General features: G+C 43.0%; 2 protein-coding genes across 2 annotated transcripts in view; one reads left to right on the top strand and one right to left on the bottom strand.

Annotated features, from left to right (window-relative positions):
- The window catches only part of RAB11FIP4 (RAB11 family interacting protein 4), a 60,797-nt gene extending 53,904 nt beyond the window's left edge, over nucleotides 1-6,893 (top strand). The window contains exon 17 of the transcript XR_015051970.1: nucleotides 6,875-6,893. The gene's annotated coding sequence lies outside the window, so the exon portion shown is untranslated. The remainder of the gene's footprint in view (nucleotides 1-6,874) is intronic.
- LOC147012056 (uncharacterized) overlaps nucleotides 847-22,016 on the bottom strand; it is a 54,289-nt gene continuing 33,119 nt past the window's right edge. Inside the window, exons 6-8 of the mRNA XM_085856366.1 lie at nucleotides 7,230-7,353; nucleotides 3,457-3,543; nucleotides 847-1,738 (exon numbers count right to left, since the gene is read on the bottom strand). Of these exons, the coding sequence (XP_085712492.1) occupies nucleotides 1,719-1,738; nucleotides 3,457-3,543; nucleotides 7,230-7,353 (231 nt within the window). The 3' untranslated portion in view covers nucleotides 847-1,718. The remainder of the gene's footprint in view (nucleotides 1,739-3,456; nucleotides 3,544-7,229; nucleotides 7,354-22,016) is intronic.

Raw genomic sequence — 22,016 nt, 5'->3', positions numbered from 1 at the left:
TGTGTCGGAAGAGGCGACCAGGGTTGCGTCAGGAAGGGCATCCGGTGTAACACCTGTGCCAAATCAGTATGCGGATCATTACGGTGATTGGCTGTGGCGACCCCTAACACGAGCAGCCGAAAGAAGAATATATATATATATATATATATATATATATATATATATATATATATATATATATATATATATATATATATATATATATATATATATATATATATATATATATATATATATATATATATATATATATATATATATATATATATATATATATATATATATATATATATATATATATATATATATATATATATATATATATATATATATATATATATATATATATATATATATATATATATATATATATATATATATATATATATATATATATATATATATATATATATATATATATATATATATATATATATATATATATATATATATATATATATATATATATATATATATATATATATATATATATATATATATATATATATATATATATATATATATATATATATATATATATATATATATATATATATATATATATATATATATATATATATATATATATATATATATATATATATATATATATATATATATATATATATATATATATATATATATATATATATATATATATATATATATATATATATATATATATATATATATATATATATATATATATATATATATATATATATATATATATATATATATATATATATATATATATATATATATATATATATATATATATATATATATATATCCCCTTCGCTGTTGCTGACAATGGTTGATCAACCTCAGACTAAGGCTTCAAAGTCCAACGTAACAGCTCATACTTTATTCACAAAGCAGTAACAAACAAATGAAAATATATAAAATATTCCAAGACTATGTACATTAAAGTGACTGACATACTTCATAAGACTCCACAGTACTTTCCAAACAAAGGGTTTGATGGTGGTTCAACCATCCAGTTGTAAATTGTGGCCTGTGGGCTCGAGAAGCAAGCAGAGAAGACCACACCACTCCCCCTACTCCTTCACAACCTACCCCCCCCCCCTTTCCACTCCGATTTAATGTTGCCTTTCCAATATGGCACAGCCCAAAGCACCAGGTTATGGGAAATAATTTACTGCATTTTACCCACGAACAATATTGGTTGTGGTTTCTTGCAACTGATACAAATGAAAATAAATATTTTTCGAGAACAAGTTTTGGACAACATTTAGCAATTTGAAAGAAGGTTGCTTTGGTTTGAACCTATAACTTATAAAAACATGGAATGCTGCCAGGTGAGCTACCTATTTACCATGAGATGCCATTATAAGAGCTTCCTCACCCTGTTTACATATATGAGGTATGGTGATGAAATAAAAACATCAACCTCAAGTTACGATTCCAAACCAACCCTTTTCCTCACCGCCTACGGCAAAGCACCACTTCGCTTCACAATCACAGCCGTGAACACCGATCTCGAAGGGGTGAGCCAGCACTGCTCGAAATGACTTGGCCTGCGTAGAAGAAAGTATCCCAACAGCTTTGCAGTATCCAGCAGTCCATCTCGCCGTCCCACGAGGACGGATGGTTATCCAGAGCGAGACCGTAAAAAGTGGAAGGCCCACAAATGAACAATTCATCTGCCTTCCCAACCTCACATCAGAGTTAGGAAGGAAGAGAGATGCTTTGCCCTATTGATTCCGCTGCTTGCCTGCACGACACACCACAGTCAAGATCAATGTCATTTGCAAACTGCAAAATAGACACTGAGACTTTGGCCTCGTATTTCCAATTGTATAACAAAGCGAGCACAAATGGATATTGCAATACATATAGATGTCACACTAAACCCAGTTTTATCGGGAGCCATTCGAATGGGATAACGAGTCATGTGACTCGGGTAATTTGCTTTGTCTACATTGGCAAGGTTAATGATGGAGTAAATACTCGATCATCACTGTCTATATGAACCAATAATTTGCTAACTTGTAATCGGCGTCCATACCATCCTTGACCATGCTGTGGAACGTCGACCGAAGCCCTCACTGCGTTTTCTTCTTCCATCCCTCACCTTTTCACCTTCATTCGCTTTTAAATTTGTTTTCTCCGCAACCGCTTGAGTAATTTTTACACACAGTTACATGATAATTGGATGGAAAATGTGGCCAACATTCCAAAAAGTCTGTTTTCTGAAGGCATGAGTTGCAGGGTGTTTCACGCATCAGGAATAAACGGCCTCGGCCAAGCGAACCATACCTTGAACTCTTCCCGACTGTGTTTTGACAATTGTTTTGTGTTGGGGATTCAGTAAATCTTATTAATGGGGTAAAATGTACTCCTAATTAGTTTGTCTATAATGAGCCCTTTGCTGGCCATTTCATGATCTGTTCTCCCATTGGTAAACTCTAAGACTTTCATTAACCGACATACAAACGCATAAAGATGATGGGAATTATTGGTAGCCTATTGGCGAGGGCGTGAGATGGAGCCCAGAGGTTGTGGCTTCAGAACCCGGGGATGGCAGCAGTATTAAAGATCTGGATTCTAATCTTCGGGAAGTGGACTCTGGAGTAATTGTCACGTCATTGTTGGTAAAAGTCCAGCCGGCTCATTAACGACCGAAAGGGTGAGATAATCCACCTGCCCTATCAAACCTCAGACATGTGGGAGTGCACAGGAGGAATTCCACTCATTGTGGTTGACTCATTCCCTTCCTTCGTTGCAAGAGAACATTCTGAATAACTTTACACTAAGAAAGAGGTATCCATTAAGTGACCTGGTTTGTAAGTGCTCAAGTCGTAATTCCTCAGGATATCAAATAGGCCGCTGATCAGTTTGAGGATCGGCAATCAACCACGGCCTGGTTCTGGTTCGGAAAAGAAATGAAAGGACCCATAAACAAGGAGAGATGGACAACAACGCACAAAGCAACGGAAGAGAAAAACCAACGTGCGTTTGGAAAGGGAAACGCAAAACAATCGCGACGTAGACATTTATTTCTTTACAATTTCCACTGGTTGCTGTTGTTGCTGCTGCTGCCAGCGTCGACTGCCCTCGGGGGATCCACGCACCGCCAGCAGTTTGGTTTAAGCAGGGAAGCCTGTTGTTGTTAATTCAACAATGGTAACTTAATTTTTTTTCCCCCCCTCATAGTTTCACTCCATGAAATAATACAGGGTGCTTTTTATAGCAAAACTAATACATAATGGTTAAACTTGGTAGTTGTTTAAGAGAGTTGTTCTGCAAGGTGTTTTTATTTTGAACCACTCACCCGGTCAAAGTCAAACCTCGTCAAATCCAAGCATCCAATTTTAACATTCCCAAGTGAATTCTAACCCTTTTATCTTTGAGTCAAACCGAGATAAATGATCATCAACATCAAACTCGAACAGTCCACGCAATTGGTTCAGGGTGCGACAAGACAAGTACCTGACATGCACGTCTCATCCGTGCATCGAGGACGCCGACGCTTCCCTCTCCGCCGTGATATGCATCGGCATTGGGCTGCATTGAACACTGAATGGAGTGAGGGGCGAGGGACATGCATGCAACGGCACAATGAGGGAAAATGTACATATCAAACATACCAGATTATCACCAATTGGTGCATTTCCACTTTGTTTCCTTCAAAATTGGTTGATGCAATATCCACTAAACCATCAAAGCCACGTAGAATACCTCTGCATACATACACCTCTCCGCAATACCTAATGTTTGGCTGCGTTGTACACTGTCCACCCAACGATGACGACAATTTCCTCGAATACGGATCAACTCGTAACCATCCATTCCCAACTCTGTTTCTCATCTGTGGCAATTTCTACTGTCACCATGCCAACTGGCTGGGTGTTAGCTCTGCAACAAATAGCCAGAGTATTATAGAAAAGACCTTGTGTGGGTTTGACCAAATCTGTAACCTTAACCGGGATTTCTGTAACTGGTACATCCTCCCCCTGGACTTAGTAATGATTAACAATCTGTGTAAGCTCTCCTGTTTCTCTTCTGCCAATCTTGACTCTTCTGGCCACTTTCTTGTCAAAGCTCATATCTCTCTGGCTATTGGAAGGGAGCCACCTCAACCACGCAGATTATGACTGTTCGTCCCGGCCAACTGGCAGAGACTTCCATCTGCTCTCACAAAAGGATCGGGCTACCATCGCCACAGCACCTGATATTGATTCCACCTCGTAATACCTTCACAAAGTCTACTTTCTCTCATGCACCAGTTTATCCCATCCCATCTGCAGCTCTTTTATGCATCCTCGAATCCCTGGTTTACATCCCTGTATAGAGGTGGTTGCAGTCAATCAGCTTGCTTTCTCAGTATGGAAGGCTAGCCCGGCCGAGGGCAACTTAAGTTCATTCCGTAAGGCTTGCAACAAGCATTGCTATACAGAAGCCAACCAGAAAACACCATCTTACAAATCTCAAGGGTGAACTCTTCAACCAGTCTCCTTCTTCCAATCCATGGTGTCTCTGGTGTATGCTCCCCTCCATCCCATCCCTCTTCTTGAATGGCAGAACTGCAGATTCTGCCCAAGAAAAGGCTGAATGTGTAAACTCTGTTTTCCTCCAAATCTCATGTACCCAAACCCATCCTACCCCCTCGTACCCACTGTCTACTGGACGTTGTATCCTTCTCACCTGAGAAGGTAGAGAAAGGTCTGTCCAGCCTTGACCCTGTTTTGAAAATGGGCCCAGATGGCATCAGTGCCCATGTTCTCAAATCCTGCTCTGCAATTCTTGCTTTCCCTTTCTCTACCGATTTCACTCTGTCCTTTGGCCACCTCCCATTGGCCTGAAAGTCAGAAAACATCACTTCCATCTACAAGAAGGGCACAAGATCATATCAACTACAGACCAGTGCATTTACTTGCAAATTTAAGTTAAGTCATGGACTCACTCATTGCTGCTGATGTCAAGTCTTTCCATTTTACAAACAGCCTGATCTCCAACCAACAGTTTGGATTTTTTTTCTGGTCACAACTCTGGACATATTGCTGCGCCTCTCTCAGCAATGGTTGGAGGCCCTAAATCGCAATCAAGGCAGGACCATCTACTTAGACAACTCGAGCATTCGACACAATCTAGCATCCTGCTTTGCTTGCCAAACTCTCTGCCTGTGACATTCAAGGCCGACTTCATTCCTGGATTACTCACTCCACTCACACAATCAATGTGTTGCCATGAATGGAATCCTCTCCTCCTCCACCCAGGGGAGGTTGGAGTTCCCCAAGGCAGTGTGTTGGGCCCAGTCTCATTCCTCATCTATATCGATGACCTCTCTGATGCTCTGGAAAACTCTTCCTTTTTGCAGATGACTCCACACAGTCATATAGTACCCCCATCCCACTGCAAGGCAGACAACAGCTGTGTCACTTTCTGCTGATATGGAATTGAAGAGATGCCAGTCTGATAAGTGGAACACTTACTTTAATCCTGGAAAATCTCATCATCTCATCCTGTTGCTCCAGAACAAACGTCAAACTCACCCACACATCTATTTCCATGGTCAGCCACTGGAAGAGATCGAGTCTCGAACTTCTTGACTCACCATCACCTTTGGCCTCTTCTCAGCCAACCACATCACAAAGTTGGCCTTCAAAGCCAGCCACAGACTGGGGGGCAGCCTCTATTGAGCCAAGTCTTTCCTTGGAAAATCAGAGGTACTCGTTGTCTACAAGGCCTTTGTCTGTTGTGCAATGGAGTACTGCTCTTCCTAAACGGGCTGGCACCCTAGACTCACATCTGTTTGTTCAGGATTCTGTGGAATCTAAAGCTCTCAACATTATTGGAATCTCCTGCGATGAGAGTGAAACACAGAGCCAGTTGCGTTCACATCACTGGCAGGTCGGTGGGTTTTTTGCCACCTCTTTGCCGGTCTAGCTCCCTCTGCCCTCCCCAGAAGCTCCAGGATGCAAGCCTTCTTCCACTAACCCCCCTCCTGATTCAACTTTCAAAATCCATGCTCACTACACACCTCAACTCCTTTGTTCTTTCTGCTCCAACCTACGGACCCACCTCGAGGCTGGGCTTCAAGCAGTGCACCACCACCTATCCCATGATCATTATTACTCCCATTATCTTTCATAACTTAACCCTCTTACTTGTGGTTTCTTCTTTGTGTGTCTCTCCCTCCATTCCTTGCTCGTTGTGCCCATTTGTTGCCCCCACTATGTCAGTTCAAACCTTGTTTTTCCATGAGCCTGACTCTTCTAAAAATATATATATTTAAAAACAATATTACTATGACGACGACGACCACTACTATTACTACTACTACTACTACTACTTAACAGCTCCAATTATTCCCACATCCTTATGGGGGCAGCCAGGTAACCTTTTGGTCCAGGACTGAAGGTGATTTGGACAAACGTTGCAAATTATTTATGGTGATGGCAATAACTCATCTGGTCTTCGTGAAAGATACTGTGGGATCTTTAACGTTCACCAACTAATGCTAACAGATGGGACGCCTGGCTTAACTTCCAGCCGCAGAATGAAGGACGGCACACACATTATGATGTCCTATCTGCAAATACCAACCCACAATTGATAATCAATCTGGAATAAAACCCAGACTAGGCAGCTCAGAGGTAAGTGGGCCACCTCTGCACCACTTTATGACCACCTAATCAAAGTGCGAGGGTTTTTTTCTTCTTCATGTTACCGCTGTAACCACAATGCCGGGAAGCCGGGCTATTTATTGGTTTTTAATTTTGCTTTTTTTATGGAAATATTTTTTGCCATTTTTTGAAATTCATATTTGTTTTAAGAATTTTGTTTTTGTAACATTACATCTGTAACATTATTTAATAATCCGCTTGTTTTTCCCCATATTCCCCAGTTGGAGTCTGCGATATCAATGGAATATCACCACAAATGTAAACGACATTAGCCCAGACCCCCTTTTAAAACCAGCACAATGGCACATCATATTGCATCGCTTCATTGTTTCAACCTTGGGGGGAAAATTGCAATTGTCAAAATCCTCCAAAAAACAACTACTTTAGATTTTAAAATGCTGTGAGGAGGCAGAAGAAGAGGAACCATATCAGCAAAATAATCCATTGTAAGAGGATGTGTAAATGGGAAATGAGACCAAGGAAAGAGTTGCTGATCTGAAGCTGTGATCCTGACTGCGGTACAAGTACCACATGAGGGCGCTCTGCTAATAACACCACATCAGTGTTCCTGCTCACCTTGATGTGATGCACAGGTGGCATCCGTACGACATTGGCACTGGCAAGCGAGGTGTTCCTCCACTTGCACCACCGTCTCACGCATCCTTAACCGCTTCTTCCGCGTGTACTCTATCTTGGCAACCTGGACAGGGTCAGGGGTGATGGAGGTTATCAGCAAAATGGAGGACGATTGAAATGGAGATAACGAAGTAAGGTTGAAAGAGGGCAGAGGGGGTGGGAGTGAAGGAATAAACAGGGTGGGGGAATTCCAAGCTTTAATCATTTACTTATTTTGAGCAATACAGTAAGGTGATTGGGAATGAAAATCCAAGGTGCTGAGTGGATTAGTCATGCATGGAAAGGTAAGCTAACACAATGGGAATGCTGATCAAGGAGGACAGGAGGGGAGAAAGCCAAGACGGGACTGAGCTGCATTCCTGCATGGTGCCGGACGCGACAACACAAAGGCCTGTCTGCACTGTTTCCTGCTCACGGAGATGCCAACACCCCACTGGCTTGCACTTCCACACTCACCACCTGCAGCACTCACTGTACTCCGCATGTACCACCTGTGCCCCAAACCTAACTCAAAATGGGACTTAACTGCTCAAACTGTGATGCACACAGCAAAGCACAGAAGTTTAAAATTGATGTATATGCACATTAACCCACAGTGAGTAGGATGGAAGTTCTCAGAAGACAAAACAGAGGGGAAAGTCTCCAAAAACATTCCAATATTTACACTTTACGATTATACGATGTTACCTCTCCGACACGACACCTTGGCATGACAGTACTGCATGCATGATTCAGCTTTGTCTTAAACGGTAACGCGACCCACATCTCAAAAACATTGATCATTAATTATTTTTTTCCCCCTTTACACCTCAATATGAAAGCATTATTTAAAAGGCTAATGCAGCCATTGAATGAATTTCCCAGGAATATCTATGGAAGCAATGTTGTATTCTTCCTTGTTATTAAAAAAATCTCTAACTTGGCTCATAGCGTGGTCACGTCGCTGTCGAGTGTCATTTCAAGTTACATGGCCAGTTCGTCTCAATTAGCCAAACATGACAGACATGTATATATACCATATATATATATATATATATATATATATATATATATATATATATATATATATATATATATATATATATATATATCTGGCAGGATAGCCCAGAGAAGGCAAGGAGAATCTTTGGCTTGTGTGGTGGTGATGTTTTGTTCATTTTTTTTTTTTAATGTGAGCTATTAGCACCACTCAAAAACAACTTAAGAATAGCAACAACCAGTATTCTACATAATATGGACACTCATCAAAAGAAGCAATATCAGTCACATTCGGCAAGTTACCTTACAATTGCTATTCGTATTACTAACATTTATTGGCGTGCTTCGCGCGCCTCACCACACGTCGCTGCAGAGGCATAGGCATCTTTGACGATGCCCGCTTTCTCTGGGAGTGAGGGAATGGTGGGTGTGGGTTAGTGGGGGTGATGGTGGATCAGGGGTTGTGAGGGGATGTGGTAATTATGGAGAGGGGATGGGCTGGATGGTGTGGGGAAAGTCAGTATATTTTGTGTTCTGACAATATATATATATATGATAAATCAGAAGTCAGAACCCAACACAAATAAATAAAAAGGAATTGAGCACAAATTTATATTAATTTTAAATTATCAGTTAGATCTGGAATGGAAGGTCAACACAAATTTATCAAAAACTGGACGGAAAGTCAAACTGCCGACCGTACAGAGCAGATGCGCCCCCAATACACCGCTTCCCTTTGACTTCCGACCGGGTTTTTAACGTCGGATATTTTCTTTTTCCCATATCTCGATCTCGATCAATCAAATCAAAGTAGCAAAAACAATTAGCGTTGATGAATACAGGTAAGTCACGAATGTTTCCGAGGACACACACACACACACACACACACACACACACACACACACACACACACACACACACACACACACACACACACACACACACACACACACACACACACACACACACACACACACACACACACACACACTTTTGAAAGTCTACACCCCCTTTCAAAATTTTCTGCTCTTGTTGCTAATAGCCTGAAATTAAATCTGACTTTTTGCACCTTCATTTACACATTGTAACCAACAACTTCCAAATGAAAAATACATTCTACAAATTTCAGAAAATTAATTAAAAATACAAAACTAGAATATCTTGGTTCGATAAGTGTCCACCCCCCTGAGTTAATACTTGGTGGAAGCACTTTTGACAGCAATTACAGCTGTGAGTCTGTTTAGATAGGTCTCTACCAACTTTGCACATCTTGATTGGGAAATATTTTCCCATTCTTCTGAACAAAATTATTCAAGCTCAGTCAAGTTGCACGGGGAGCGTTGATGGACAGCAATCTTCAAGTCATGCCACAGATTTTCGATTGGATTTAGGTCGGGGCTCTGACTGGACCACTCAAGGACAATTATTACTTGGTGAAATTTTTTTGTGTTTGTCTGTCTGTCTGTCTGTTTGTTTGTTTGTTTGTCACACGATTTTTGCCCACAGTTTTCAAGCAATCTTTCTGAAAATTTTTACATGTGTAGGTGACCGGCCAAGGACAGCAACGCTCAATTTTGGTGCATGTCCGAATCCGGATCTGTATCTGAGAATTTTTCAAGTGATTCTTCACCATTGAGAGATAGAACTAAATACAATATTTAGCACGATAACTCAAAAAGTTATGTTGTGTCCATGCCGGTTAAGACCGACCTGAATGGGTAGCCAAACAGTTCTACCTTGGAGGCAAACACGTGATCCTTGGAGATTATAGCGCACGCACGGGATGGGATGGAGGGCAGCAAAGGCGTTTACCAGACCGAAGCACAAGGGTATATACTCGAACCCACAAATAGACAGGCACAAGCAATCTTAATAAATATGGTTTAATGAACATAAATCAAAGCATGAGGTAATGAAACATGAGGTAAATTAAAGCCGAAATTTGAGACGTCTCCACACAGACACAGAAAAAGACAAGGGGAAAGATAAAATAAATAAAAAATCCCTCCCTTCATTGTGGCACTGATCTGGGTGTCCAGAGATTATCTCTTATGAGCTTGGTGATCGAACCGCGTCGTCCTGCGCAGGAAACCGCACCCGAAAATGGCGCCAAGCCACTCTCTGGGCGGGAAATGTGCTTGGGTATTCATGTGGCGGTATTCAATGCTGACGCTCACCAACCACCATGCAGCCTCTTCTTTTCTCACGACCGACTATGCCGACCCCACTCTTACACCAGGTCTGCTCACCGCAAATGGGCGCCGCCTTTCTCCTTGACCATACGACAGGACGATCTTTGAGGCCCCAAGAAAAGGTCACAAGGCACGCTCTTCTTCTCTTCTCCTCCCCTCAGAAACTTACAACTTCACAACTTAGCCAAACCGTAATAGCCAGAGTCTTGCTCCAGCACGCAAGCAAATTCACACCAGCATGAACATGAAAATCCGGCTGCTATTTTGTAGTGCCAAGAGGAGAACAAAAACGAGATCCTCTGTCTCAACCGCGTTCCTCACACCAACTATCTCCTCTCTCACACCTTCTGAAGTCCACCGACCAATCATAAGCCTCGGGGCGTGGATTGTTGGCAAGAAGCTGAGAAGGCGGGTTTCTTGCTTGCTCGGAAATGTTTGGGTCTGTTTGTTGTTGAAAGTGTGGTTCTTTTATTTCTGGTTTTGTAAATTCAAAAACATTGGAAAAAGTTGACTTCCGGTTCCGGTTTTGAGCGGCAAGAGGTCTCCTTCGGGGCTCCCTGCTGACGTCCTCAAAGTTAAGTTCCGGTTGTTATTTGTCCCGTTTTAACTGTTTAATTTTCTCACCTACATGTTAATGTGTGTTCCTAGTTCGGTTTTGTTTCAAAAATCGTGCTATTTTGTGAGTATTTATGTCGACGTTCTTACCTGGTGTTTGAGGCCTAGTCCGAGGCTTCAGGCCTACCGGTTCCACTCGGTGTTCGATCGTTTTTTTTTGTTTGTTTGTTTTTTCTCCCCATTACCTTCAATTTCTATCCTCCCCATTACCTTCAATTTTCATCCTCCCCACTTTCCAAACATCCCCCATTCTCCCAACTAATCTTTCTCATCTCAAAAAAAAATATATATATATATATATATATATATGTATATATATATATATATATATATACCCAACAACAACAACAACAACACGCTCACCTTCTCCCAATTCTGCTACTTCTTCTTCCTCTTAACTTCCTCCTCGTCTTCCTCGATTTCTTTTTTTTTTTTTTTTTACACTTCCATGATCTAATCTGTTGAACTCTCTCATACATTAATATTAACAACAAAAACGATCTTATAATGCTTCACCTTCCTCTCTCACACATGTGGTACTCTTTACTGTTTCACAATGCACTACTCTTCTGCTATTTTAACAGACTGCTCTCATTTCGACCTCTCCTTCATTCCTTGCCTAAAAAATCCAACTATTACAGCGCTTCTTCTCTCCATGCTCTGAATTCGCCTTCATTGCATCCATCAAGAATTGTGTTAAATCGCATCTCTGACCTAAAACTTTTAAAAACCACAGTTTGCCATGGATGCTCGCTTTCCATCAACCATTCTTTTTTCCAACTTCAGTGCCAACTCACCCCTCACCCCTCACTCTCACTCTCAAAGCAACCATCCCACTCTTCTCCCTCCAAGCCTCCCTCTCTCCTCTTTCAAAAATTCCCCCTCACCTTTCTCCCACCTTTCATCCCCCTCACTCTTCCTTCTCTAAGTTGCCCCCCTCTCATCCACCAACCTGCCTCCCTCCACTGCCCTCTCACCTCCATCGCTTCACTCCACCTCCTCAAATCCTCAACTGCCATCTTCCTTGTCTCTTGTCCCCCCTCTCCCCCAGCACCACAGAGCCTTTTCTCCTCCTCATTCGGCCCCTCCCCTCGCTATTCTGCAATACCCCACACTCCTTCAGCAACCCTCCTTACCTCCCCCCCTCGTCCCTCGTCCTACCCTCCCCCGCCCCCTCCACCTCCTGCACCCAAAGCCTCCTCCCCTACCTCTTCATTAAAAGTGTGGACCTCAAATATCCGGGGCCTTCGCTCAAACCTTTCAGATCTTTCCATGCAGGTTGCCACTGACAAACCAGACATTATCTGCCTAACAGAAACTTTCCTCTCCCAAGACGTGTCTGACTCCCAAGTATCTCTCCCTGGTTACTCCCTCTTACGTTACGGTATGACAGACCTGAGCCTCGTCCTGGTGGAGGTGTTGCTCTCTTCATCAAAGACTCTATTCCTCACTCTCCCTGCACTGCTCTCACTCCCCCACACCCCCAGGAATACCTCTGGCTTCGGCTTCCCCTCCACTCCCACCTCATGTTTATATGTGTACTGTACCGTCCACCGAACAGTGATGACTCCATCTACACCTCACTCTCCGAAAACATGGACCATCTTCTATCTTCTCATCCAAACTCTCTCTTCCTCTTATGTGGTGACTTCAATTGTCATCACGCCAGTTGGCTAGGTGTGGGTACCTCTCTCACCTGCCATGGGACATCAGCAAAAGCTTTCTGTGACTCATTGGGACTGACTCAATCGGTCAACTTCCCGACCCGGATCTCAACCAATGGTACTCCATCTCTTCTGGATCTGATTTTGACAAATTTCCCTGACAATATCTGCTGCTCTTCCTTCGCTCCAATTGGTTCTTCTGACCACGTCCTTGTTAAAGTGGACATCTCTCTGGCTGTTATCAGAGAACCACCTCACCGCCGTCGAGTCTGGCATTTCACTCAAGCCGACTGGCAGGGTCTCCGAGCAGCCATCAAACTTACAGACTGGTCTCCTATCACTACTTTCTCAAACATCAACTCATCCTGGGAATTCTTTCAAAGAAACTTGCTCTCCCTCATGCACAGATTTATCCCCTCTCGTGTTCAGTTGTCTTACCCTTCCTCCCGCTCTTGGTTTACTGAAGCTTGTGGTGAGGCAGTTGTCCTGAAACAACTTGCCTTTGCCTCATGGAAAGCAAACCCAACTGAGGGCAATCTCAGTTCTTTCCACAAAGCTCGGAACAAGTGTGTATCTACCCTCAGGAGAGCCAGAAAACAACATCTTTCTCATCTCAAGTCTGAACTCTCAAACCTCTCTCCCTCCTCAAAATCCTGGTGGCGTTTAATCAAATCTGTTTCTGGTGTATGTTCCCCCTCCATCCCCTCCCTTACCTCAAATGGCCGCACTGCTGATTCCACATGTGATAAAGCTGAATGTCTAAACTCGGTGTTTGCAGCTAAATCTTGTGTCCCAAACCCATCACTATCTCTACCCACTTTACCCAGTCGCACCAAACTGTCCCTGGACTCTGTATCCTTTTCTCCTGACAAGGTGGAGAGCTTGCTTTCAAACCTCGAGTCAGATTCTGCAACCGGTCCAGACGGCATCAGCCCACGTGTCCTCAAAGCCTGCTCTTCTGCTCTTGCTCACCCTCTCTCTGTTCTATTCACCCTCTCATTTGCCCAAGGTCATCTGCCATCTGCTTGGAAATCTGCTAACATCACTGCCCTGCATAAAAAAGGTGCAAAAACAGATCCCTGTAACTACAGACCAATCAGCCTTCTCCCAATCATCAGCAAGGTTATGGAATCCATCATCGCTTCAGACATGAAATCCTTCCTCTTCTCCAATGGCTTGATTTCCAATCATCAATTTGGTTTCAGACCAGGTCACTCTACCCTGGATATGCTGCTACTGCTCTCCCATCAATGGATGGAGGTCCTCAATGCCAGACAGGAAATCCGAGCCGTATCCCTGGACATATCACGTGCTTTCGACACAGTCTGGCACCCTGCCCTACTCACCAAACTCTCTTCCCATGGTATTCAAGGCCATCTCCACTCATGGCTCGCAGACTTCCTCTCCTGTCGCAGTCAACGTGTGGCCCTAAATGGAGTTCTTTCATCCCCTCTTCCTGTGCAGGCTGGAGTTCCTCAAGGTAGCGTTCTGGGCCCTGTTCTTTTTCTGGTTTTCATCAATGATCTCTCGGACTCTCTGGAAAATCCTCTATTTCTCTTTGCCGATGACTCCACCCTCTGCCGTACCATCTGTCATCCCTCAAACCGGCAAGCAGCAGCTTCTTCGCTCACTGCAGATCTGGATAAAAATCACAAACTGGTCCAACACGTGGAACATGTCTTTCAATCCAGACAAATCTCACACTCTCACTATGTCTCTTCGAAAGGACCGTTTACAAAACCCCCCCATCCACTTTCTCAACAATCCTCTGGAAGAAGTCTTTTCTTTCAAGCTTCTAGGTCTCACTATCTGCCATGACCTTTCCTGGGAAAGTCACATTTCCAACCTTGCCTCAAAAGCCAGTCGCCGACTGGGAATCCTCCGTCGTGCAAAGTCCTTCCTCGGCCGTCTTGAGCTCCTGACCACTTACAAAGCTTTTGTCCGTAGCCTGATGGAGTACTGCTCTCCCCTCTGGGCTGGTGCTCCTGCCTCCCACCTTTCTCGACTTCACGCTGTCGAAACCAGGGCATTTAAGATCATTGGCATCTCCCGCAATGAAGCTGAGTCTTTGGGCCTCTCACTCAATCACCGCAGGTTGGTCGGTGGTCTTTCTGTCTTCTACCGACTCCTCTCCAGCCTTGCCCCCCCTGCTCTCTCTGCGATTTGTCCCAACCACATTTCCACAGGGCGCTCAAGGTCCGCCAACAACCCCCTTCTGGTAAAACTACCAAAATCATGAATCACTGCTCATCTTCACTCTTTCATTCCTCTTTTTTCCCGCCTTTGGAATAAACTTCCTCACTCTATTCTTTCCCATTCTTCCCTCCAGGCTTTCAAAACAGCTGTTCACCACCACCTCTTATCTTCCCCCATCCAAATCCTCGATCTTTTCTACCCCCGATAATCCACCCAAGCCCACTTCCTTCAATTCTCCTGCTTTCCTTCCTGAAAGTCCCTGTAATGTCCATCTTCTCCTCGCCATGTTCCCCGTCCCATCCCCATCCCTCTCCCTTCCACAGTTCACCTGTCTGTTCCCCAATGTTTTGTCCCTTCCACTCCCGCCCCTCTTGTCTCATGCCTCCTTGCTGTGAGTTGTGTGTTCGCTCTCATACGAGCCTCGACCAAGGTATACAAAAAAAAAAAAATAAAAAAAATAAAGTCACAGGGGGCAATCACATACTGGGAGAAATTAGCCTAAAACCCTACCGAATTAACACAGCACCACCCCCATGTGGTGACATGTAACAACTTACAAAACAACTTAAGCTGACAGGTTTTCCCAACTTAAATTACATCAAGATGTCTCCTGGTCCACAGACCATGCTACTCTATACAATCCTACCTTTGCTATGAAATTCCTCCATCTAACCCACAAACATAATATTTTCCTCTAGGATTTCTCTGTAATTTGCTCCATCCATTTTACATTCTATCCTCACAAGTGCCCCAGTCCCTGCTGATGAGAAACATCACCATAACATGATGCTGCCAGAACCATGTTTCACAGTAGGGATGGTGTTCTTTGGGTGATGTCCTGTGTTGTGTTTGCACCAAATGTAATGTTTTGCATTTCGACCAAAATATTCCATCTTGGTTTTGTCAGATGACAAAACTTTTTGCCACGTGGCTTCAGTCTACAGAGTGATTTTTTGCAAAACTCAAATGGACTCAAGGTGGGCTTTTTTGAGCAATAGCTTCCTTCTTGTCACCGTACCGTACAGGCCAGACTTGTGGAGTGCTTGGTATATTGTTGTCACATGCACACAATGACCAGTCTTTGTCATAAAGGCATGTCGCTCTTTTAAAGTTGCCATTGGCCTCTTGGTAGCCTCTCTGATCAGTCTCTTCCTTGCTTGGTTATGCAGTTTGGTGGGATGGACTGATCTAGGCAGGGTCTTGGTGATACCATACACCATCCACTTATTAATGATTGTCTTGACTTTCCTCCAAAGGATATTCAAGACCTTTGAAATATTTTTATACCCATCCCCTGATCTGTGCCTTTCTACAACTTTATCCCAGAGGTCTTTTGAAAATCCTTGGTGCTCATGGTTGAGTCTTTGCTGTGACGTGCACTACCCAGAGGAAACCGATAGTAACAGCTGATTTTATTCTGAAATAATCAGAATCACTACAATTTAACACAGGCGGAGGCCAATTAACTTGGTGTGTGATTTTGAAAGTGATTGGTTACACCTGAGCTCATTTACAATTGCTATTATAAGGGGGATGGACACTTATCCAACAGAGATATTCTAGTTTTGTATTTTAATTAATTTTCTGAAATTTGTTTTTCACTTGGAAGTTGTTGATTACGATGTGCAAATAAAAGGTGGAAAAAGTCTGATTTAATGCAATTTAATTCTAGCCTATAAGGCAACAAAAGGTGAAAATTTTGAAAGGGGGTGTAGACTTTCTATAGGGATTGTATAAACAACATGATGGAATTTGTTAAAGAAAATTTGAAGAAGAAAACGACGTTTTCGTCACAAATATACATACATAACCATATGCGTTTGCTCCATTATAATAAGATTATGATAAAAATGTGTAATTATTTCCTCTGTTCCCTTTTTAGGTCATCTCGGAATAAAGCCGGACCAAATGTCCGTCCGTCAACAATTTTTCTTTCCGATCTTGATGAAACTTAGTAGGTGGGTAGAGGTCGATGAGTGTTGCACAACGATATAACTTTTGTCTGGGTTCAAGGTCAGGGTCAAGGTCACGAGGTCACGTAACTTATAAAAAAAAAAAATCGCCATTTTCAAAACCTATCTAGTCTGCCATTCTACAAGATATTTGGCAACTGTTTATTGATTATGATAGTAAAAAATATTATCTTATATCTAACCGGACAGATTTTTGAATTTCCGTCCCATTTGGCCACCACGTAACCTGGAAGATTGTCAAAAACACCTCCCGGTACAAAGAAAACTTTTTACTTCCGATCTTGATGAAATTTGGTATGTGGGTAGAGGTCGATGAGTGATCAACGACATATTTTTCCCCGGATTCGAGGTCAGGGTCAAGGTCACGAGGTCACGAAAGTCGCCATTTTCAAAACCTATCTAGTCTGTCATTTTAGGAGATATCTGGCAACGGTTCATCGATTATGATAGTAAAAAACATTATAGAGATGACCGTCACCCCCACACGGGGGTAATTTTTTTCATTAAAATCAAGAATCAGGTTGTTCAGTTATGTTACAATCATTTTGACATCTGCAGTAAAAACTGAGAATGATTAGAGGCCAAAAATGGTGACAAACAAACAGACAGACAGAAAAACGATACAGACAAACATACTTGGCAAAAAAATTCGCCAAGTAAAATTGCATATAAATCAGCCTGCAGCAAGTTTAACAATAGCTGTCATGGCCCTTCGACGAGGAAAAGTTCCCTCCCTCCCATCACCTGGCCTAGAGGGTACACGCACTTGCCTCTGAGCTGTCCAGCCTGGGTTTGCATCTCGACGCAGCAATAAACAGTCATCCTAGTGTTTCACAGGCAGGCCGATTCACCAATGTGTGTGTGTGCTGTCTCTCAGATTGACGTTAAACCAGACCTCCTGTCTGCCGGAAATAGTTGGTGGATGTGTGGACCTTCACTCCCTCAGCTAGGAAAAGGGTAGACATTGGTCTGTGCATAAATCATACTGCTTACTCACTCCATTTATCTGTTTGTACTATCCACGAGTATATCTCTCTCTCACACACACACACACACACACACACACACACACACACACACACACACACACACACACACACACACACACACACACACACACACACACACACACACACACACACACACACACACACACACACACACACACACACAATATTAACTTAGCATACAAAGTTTATATCCTCTTCTGGGTTTGCCCTGATCTGTTAATATCCCCATCTGCACCCCTGGCTCATGATGCAAGGAACCCTTGTAATGTGTAAGGCTCTAATCCCATATGGCATATACCATGTGTGTTTGTCCATCGTCCACACGTCCATAGTATTTGTCCTACATGTAATTAATGTACAAGCTCTTCCACGAGCCAAAGATCAGTGCATAAAATGTTTAGTTATCCCAATTAATCTATCGGTAGGTAATTCAGCTGAAAATCCTATACTCCTTTCACAATATACTGTCATATCTTTTAATGTCCACAGCCTAATGCAGATGGGACAGCTGGATTTACTTCCGTCTGAAGGATGGCGTGCTCAGAGACGCAGTGCCCCCATGCTGACACAACTCCAGGATGATGGATTTAATTATATTCATCTCCATAGGGGCACAAATTTATGAGTAGACAGTGCAGAGGCCAGCACACTACCAAATGAGCAACCTTGCCATCCGCTGGGAAAGAGCGGAGTGTGGGGTGAGAGGATGCAGGTCTTGAACCAGAAGAACCATCCAAGCCGAATAATGTGGCCACTTTATGAGGAACCAACACTTAAAGAACCCGATTAGATTCCCATGAGCATTGTGGCATCAACTTTGCAAATTGTAGCAAAAGACAGTCTCTCAGTTTTGTCCGAACCCGTAAGAAATTTCAGCGTTGTATTTACGGTCCTGGAAAAAAGGAATAGGCCATCGGATCCAACCATCGTCCATTACCTGTTACATTCCAAGCCAGTGATACCAAGCCAGGCAACAAGTGCACATTGTGAGGCCTTATCGGGATCACTTACACCGCCAGTGAAACTGCCCACTCACTGACCCTTACCGATGGCCTGAAGTATCAATGACCGTGTGCAGTTGGGTCTGTTGAGTATATAATACATTCTATCCTCACCAATGAGTATATAATACATTCTATCCTCACCACTCATTCTTCCATCTTCCATGTTTTTTCTACTTCGAAGTGTAATCTTTACTACTGCCTCTTTCTTTGAATGGAAATGTTAGTGTTTGACCGTGGTGCCTCCCAGTGTTGAACAGTTATCCACCTGTGTCATTGTATAGATCCCATTTTGGGAGTGGAGGTGGAGGGCTCTTGGCAGTATGCAGGAAGCATCGCTCCTCTTTCTTTTCCCACACCTGGCTCGGTGCAAACAAATACCAAATTATACGGGCATGTCAAGGTAAGGGCCACATAGATGGGGGCAATGGTGCCGAGTATGCCAGGTGCTCCAGGTTCTTCAAACTTTGTGCCGTTGTTCCCTCACTTTAAATTCCACAACAACCCTTCCCCCAAACCCTGAGAGACTCCCAACGTTCCCCGTTCACTACCCCTCCCCCTTCCTCACCAAATGCCCATGTTCACAAGCCCAGTGGGCCATGGTAATACCCTGTGGAGATGCCTTTTTCACTCTCGCCCCCTCTATTCTTCCAACAACTCTTCAAGTCCCTTTCCTATCTGCCCAACATCATTCGTGTGATCACATTCTTATCTCAGAAAGTCATCATTGGTGAGGAGCTATGGGTAAACCCTTTGCAATACTAAATGAAAACGATGCATGCTGCTGGAAACGACCAGTCGTCTCTGTCTCTTTCTACACAGACCTACCACTGTCATTCAAGGAGGAAAAAAAATACGAATCAAAATTAGTTTTCTGCGACCTTCATTCGGAAATGGATGTTTTCAGAGTCCCCAAATGCCGAACGAAAAGGGACTTTTTGCACCCGCCATTATTCTCCTGACCTCATGCGCTGCAGCCTCCTCCTTCCCTCTACTAAATAAAAGGTTGAAAAGTCATGTGTTGTTTGACGAGGAAGTCAACCGGCCTACGACAGTGGATCTTTGTACCTTCACACAGGAACTTTTTGTCAGATTCTTCAAAGGGTCACAAACAAATCGGCCAAAGTGTACCGTGAAAGGGAGCCATTATGAAAGAGGCAATAAAGTTTCAGTTATTAAGTAAAACTTTGAAAAATGTCATTCATATGCCACTTGTTATTTGTGTACAATCACACTTTGTCAATCAAGCATTTACATACAGTATCCTTTTTATAAAGATTTCCAAATTTTTGGTTTGGTCTCTCTCTCTCTGTCTCTCTGTCTTTCTTCCCCCGATGTCTCTTTCCCTCCCCCTCCCTCCCTCTCCCTCTCCCTCTCTATCGATCCATCCCTCTCGAACCCTTAAAAAAAGTTCTTTAAAAGTTTCACACTCTCCAAAAAAATAATAATAATACATGGAATTTTAAAAGCCAGGGGATTACACTGTTTGCGGAGGGTGCGCGCACAGATGAATTGTATTTAGAAGAGCACTGTGCGAATATTATTTGACATCACTAAATGCTTTTCATCACAATCATTTTCCACACACATTCTTATTCAAGTAGTTGCTCCAATCAGGGTATTTTGAGTAAACTAGGGTCCTAAAAATGCAACTCAGCATGCTCATACTTTACTTAAACAACCACACTGTGATGAGTTTTTAATTTTAATATGCTTCTGACCACAGAGGCCAACGACCATCACCACGAACTGTCACTGCAGAGTAGATTTGACGATGTGCAAGCAAAATGACTTCAATGTAAAACTCGAAGAATAAAATCTAAATAAGTGTGGTACCGTAAATGACTATACCTGATGTCATTGGTGCTTCCATCGATAATAAATGTCAGTGTGTGTCAGTGCGTGTGTGTGTATATATATATATATATATATATATATATATATATATATATATATATATATATATATATATATATATATATATATATATATATATATATATATATATATATATATATATATGTGTGGTGTGTTGTGTGTGTTGTGTGTGTTGTGCGTGGTGTGCGTGGTGTGCGTGGTGTGCGTGGTGTGCGTGGTGTGCGTGGTGTGCGTCGAGTGCGTCGAGTGCGTCGAGTGCGTCGAGTGCGTCGAGTGCGTCGAGTGCGTCGAGTGCGTCGAGTGCGTCAGTGCATGCGTCTCCTCCATAACTCCAAAACCATGGAACCTATCAGCCTGAAACTCTGCATGCATACGAAGGGAACTCCACGGAAGTGGAAGAGTGAAAATTGGGTGTTTGCGTTAATTAAATCACCCATTTTGAAGATAATTAACGGCCTTATTTAATTATATCCTTCATCAGGTGCCTCCTCGGCCACCTCATTCTTTGGGGTATTAAGGCATATCCTGGGTAACCTCACTGGGGTCTGAAGCCACCATGTTTTTTGGCCTGCTCAACCATGCCTCGACTTAGAACAGGCCGCAATGATTTCTTCGAGTCAGATTCTGCAACCGGTCCAGACGGCATCAGCCCACGTGTCCTCAAAGCCTGCTCTTCTGCTCTTGCTCACCCACTCTCTGTTCTATTCACCCTCTCATTTGCCCAAGGTCATCTGCCATCTGCTTGGAAATCTGCTAACATCACTGCCCTGCATAAAAAAGGTGCAAAAACAGATCCCTGTAACTACAGACCAATCAGCCTTCTCCCAATCATCAGCAAGGTGATGGAATCCATCATCGCCTCAGATATGAAATCCTTCCTCTTCTCCAATGGCTTGATTTCCAATCATCAATTTGGTTTCAGACCAGGTCACTCTACCCTGGATATGCTGCTTCTGCTCTCCCATCAATGGATGGAGGTCCTCAATGCCAGACAGGAAATCCGAGCCATATCCCTGGACATATCACGTGCTTTTGACACAGTCTGGCACCCTGCCCTACTCACCAAACTCTCTTCCCATGGTATTCAAGGCCATCTCCACTCATGGCTCGCAGACTTCCTCTCCTGTCGCAGTCAACGTGTGGCCCTAAATGGAGTTCTTTCATCCCCTCTTCCTGTGCAGGCTGGAGTTCCTCAAGGTAGCGTCTGGGCCCTGTTCTTT

Source organism: Eptatretus burgeri, chromosome 15 (genome assembly GCF_056783735.1).
Source record: "Eptatretus burgeri isolate ZD-2024b chromosome 15, Ebu_testis_v1, whole genome shotgun sequence".
Classification (NCBI taxonomy): domain Eukaryota; kingdom Metazoa; phylum Chordata; class Myxini; order Myxiniformes; family Myxinidae; genus Eptatretus; species Eptatretus burgeri.
This window is presented reverse-complemented; position numbering and strand designations above follow the sequence as displayed.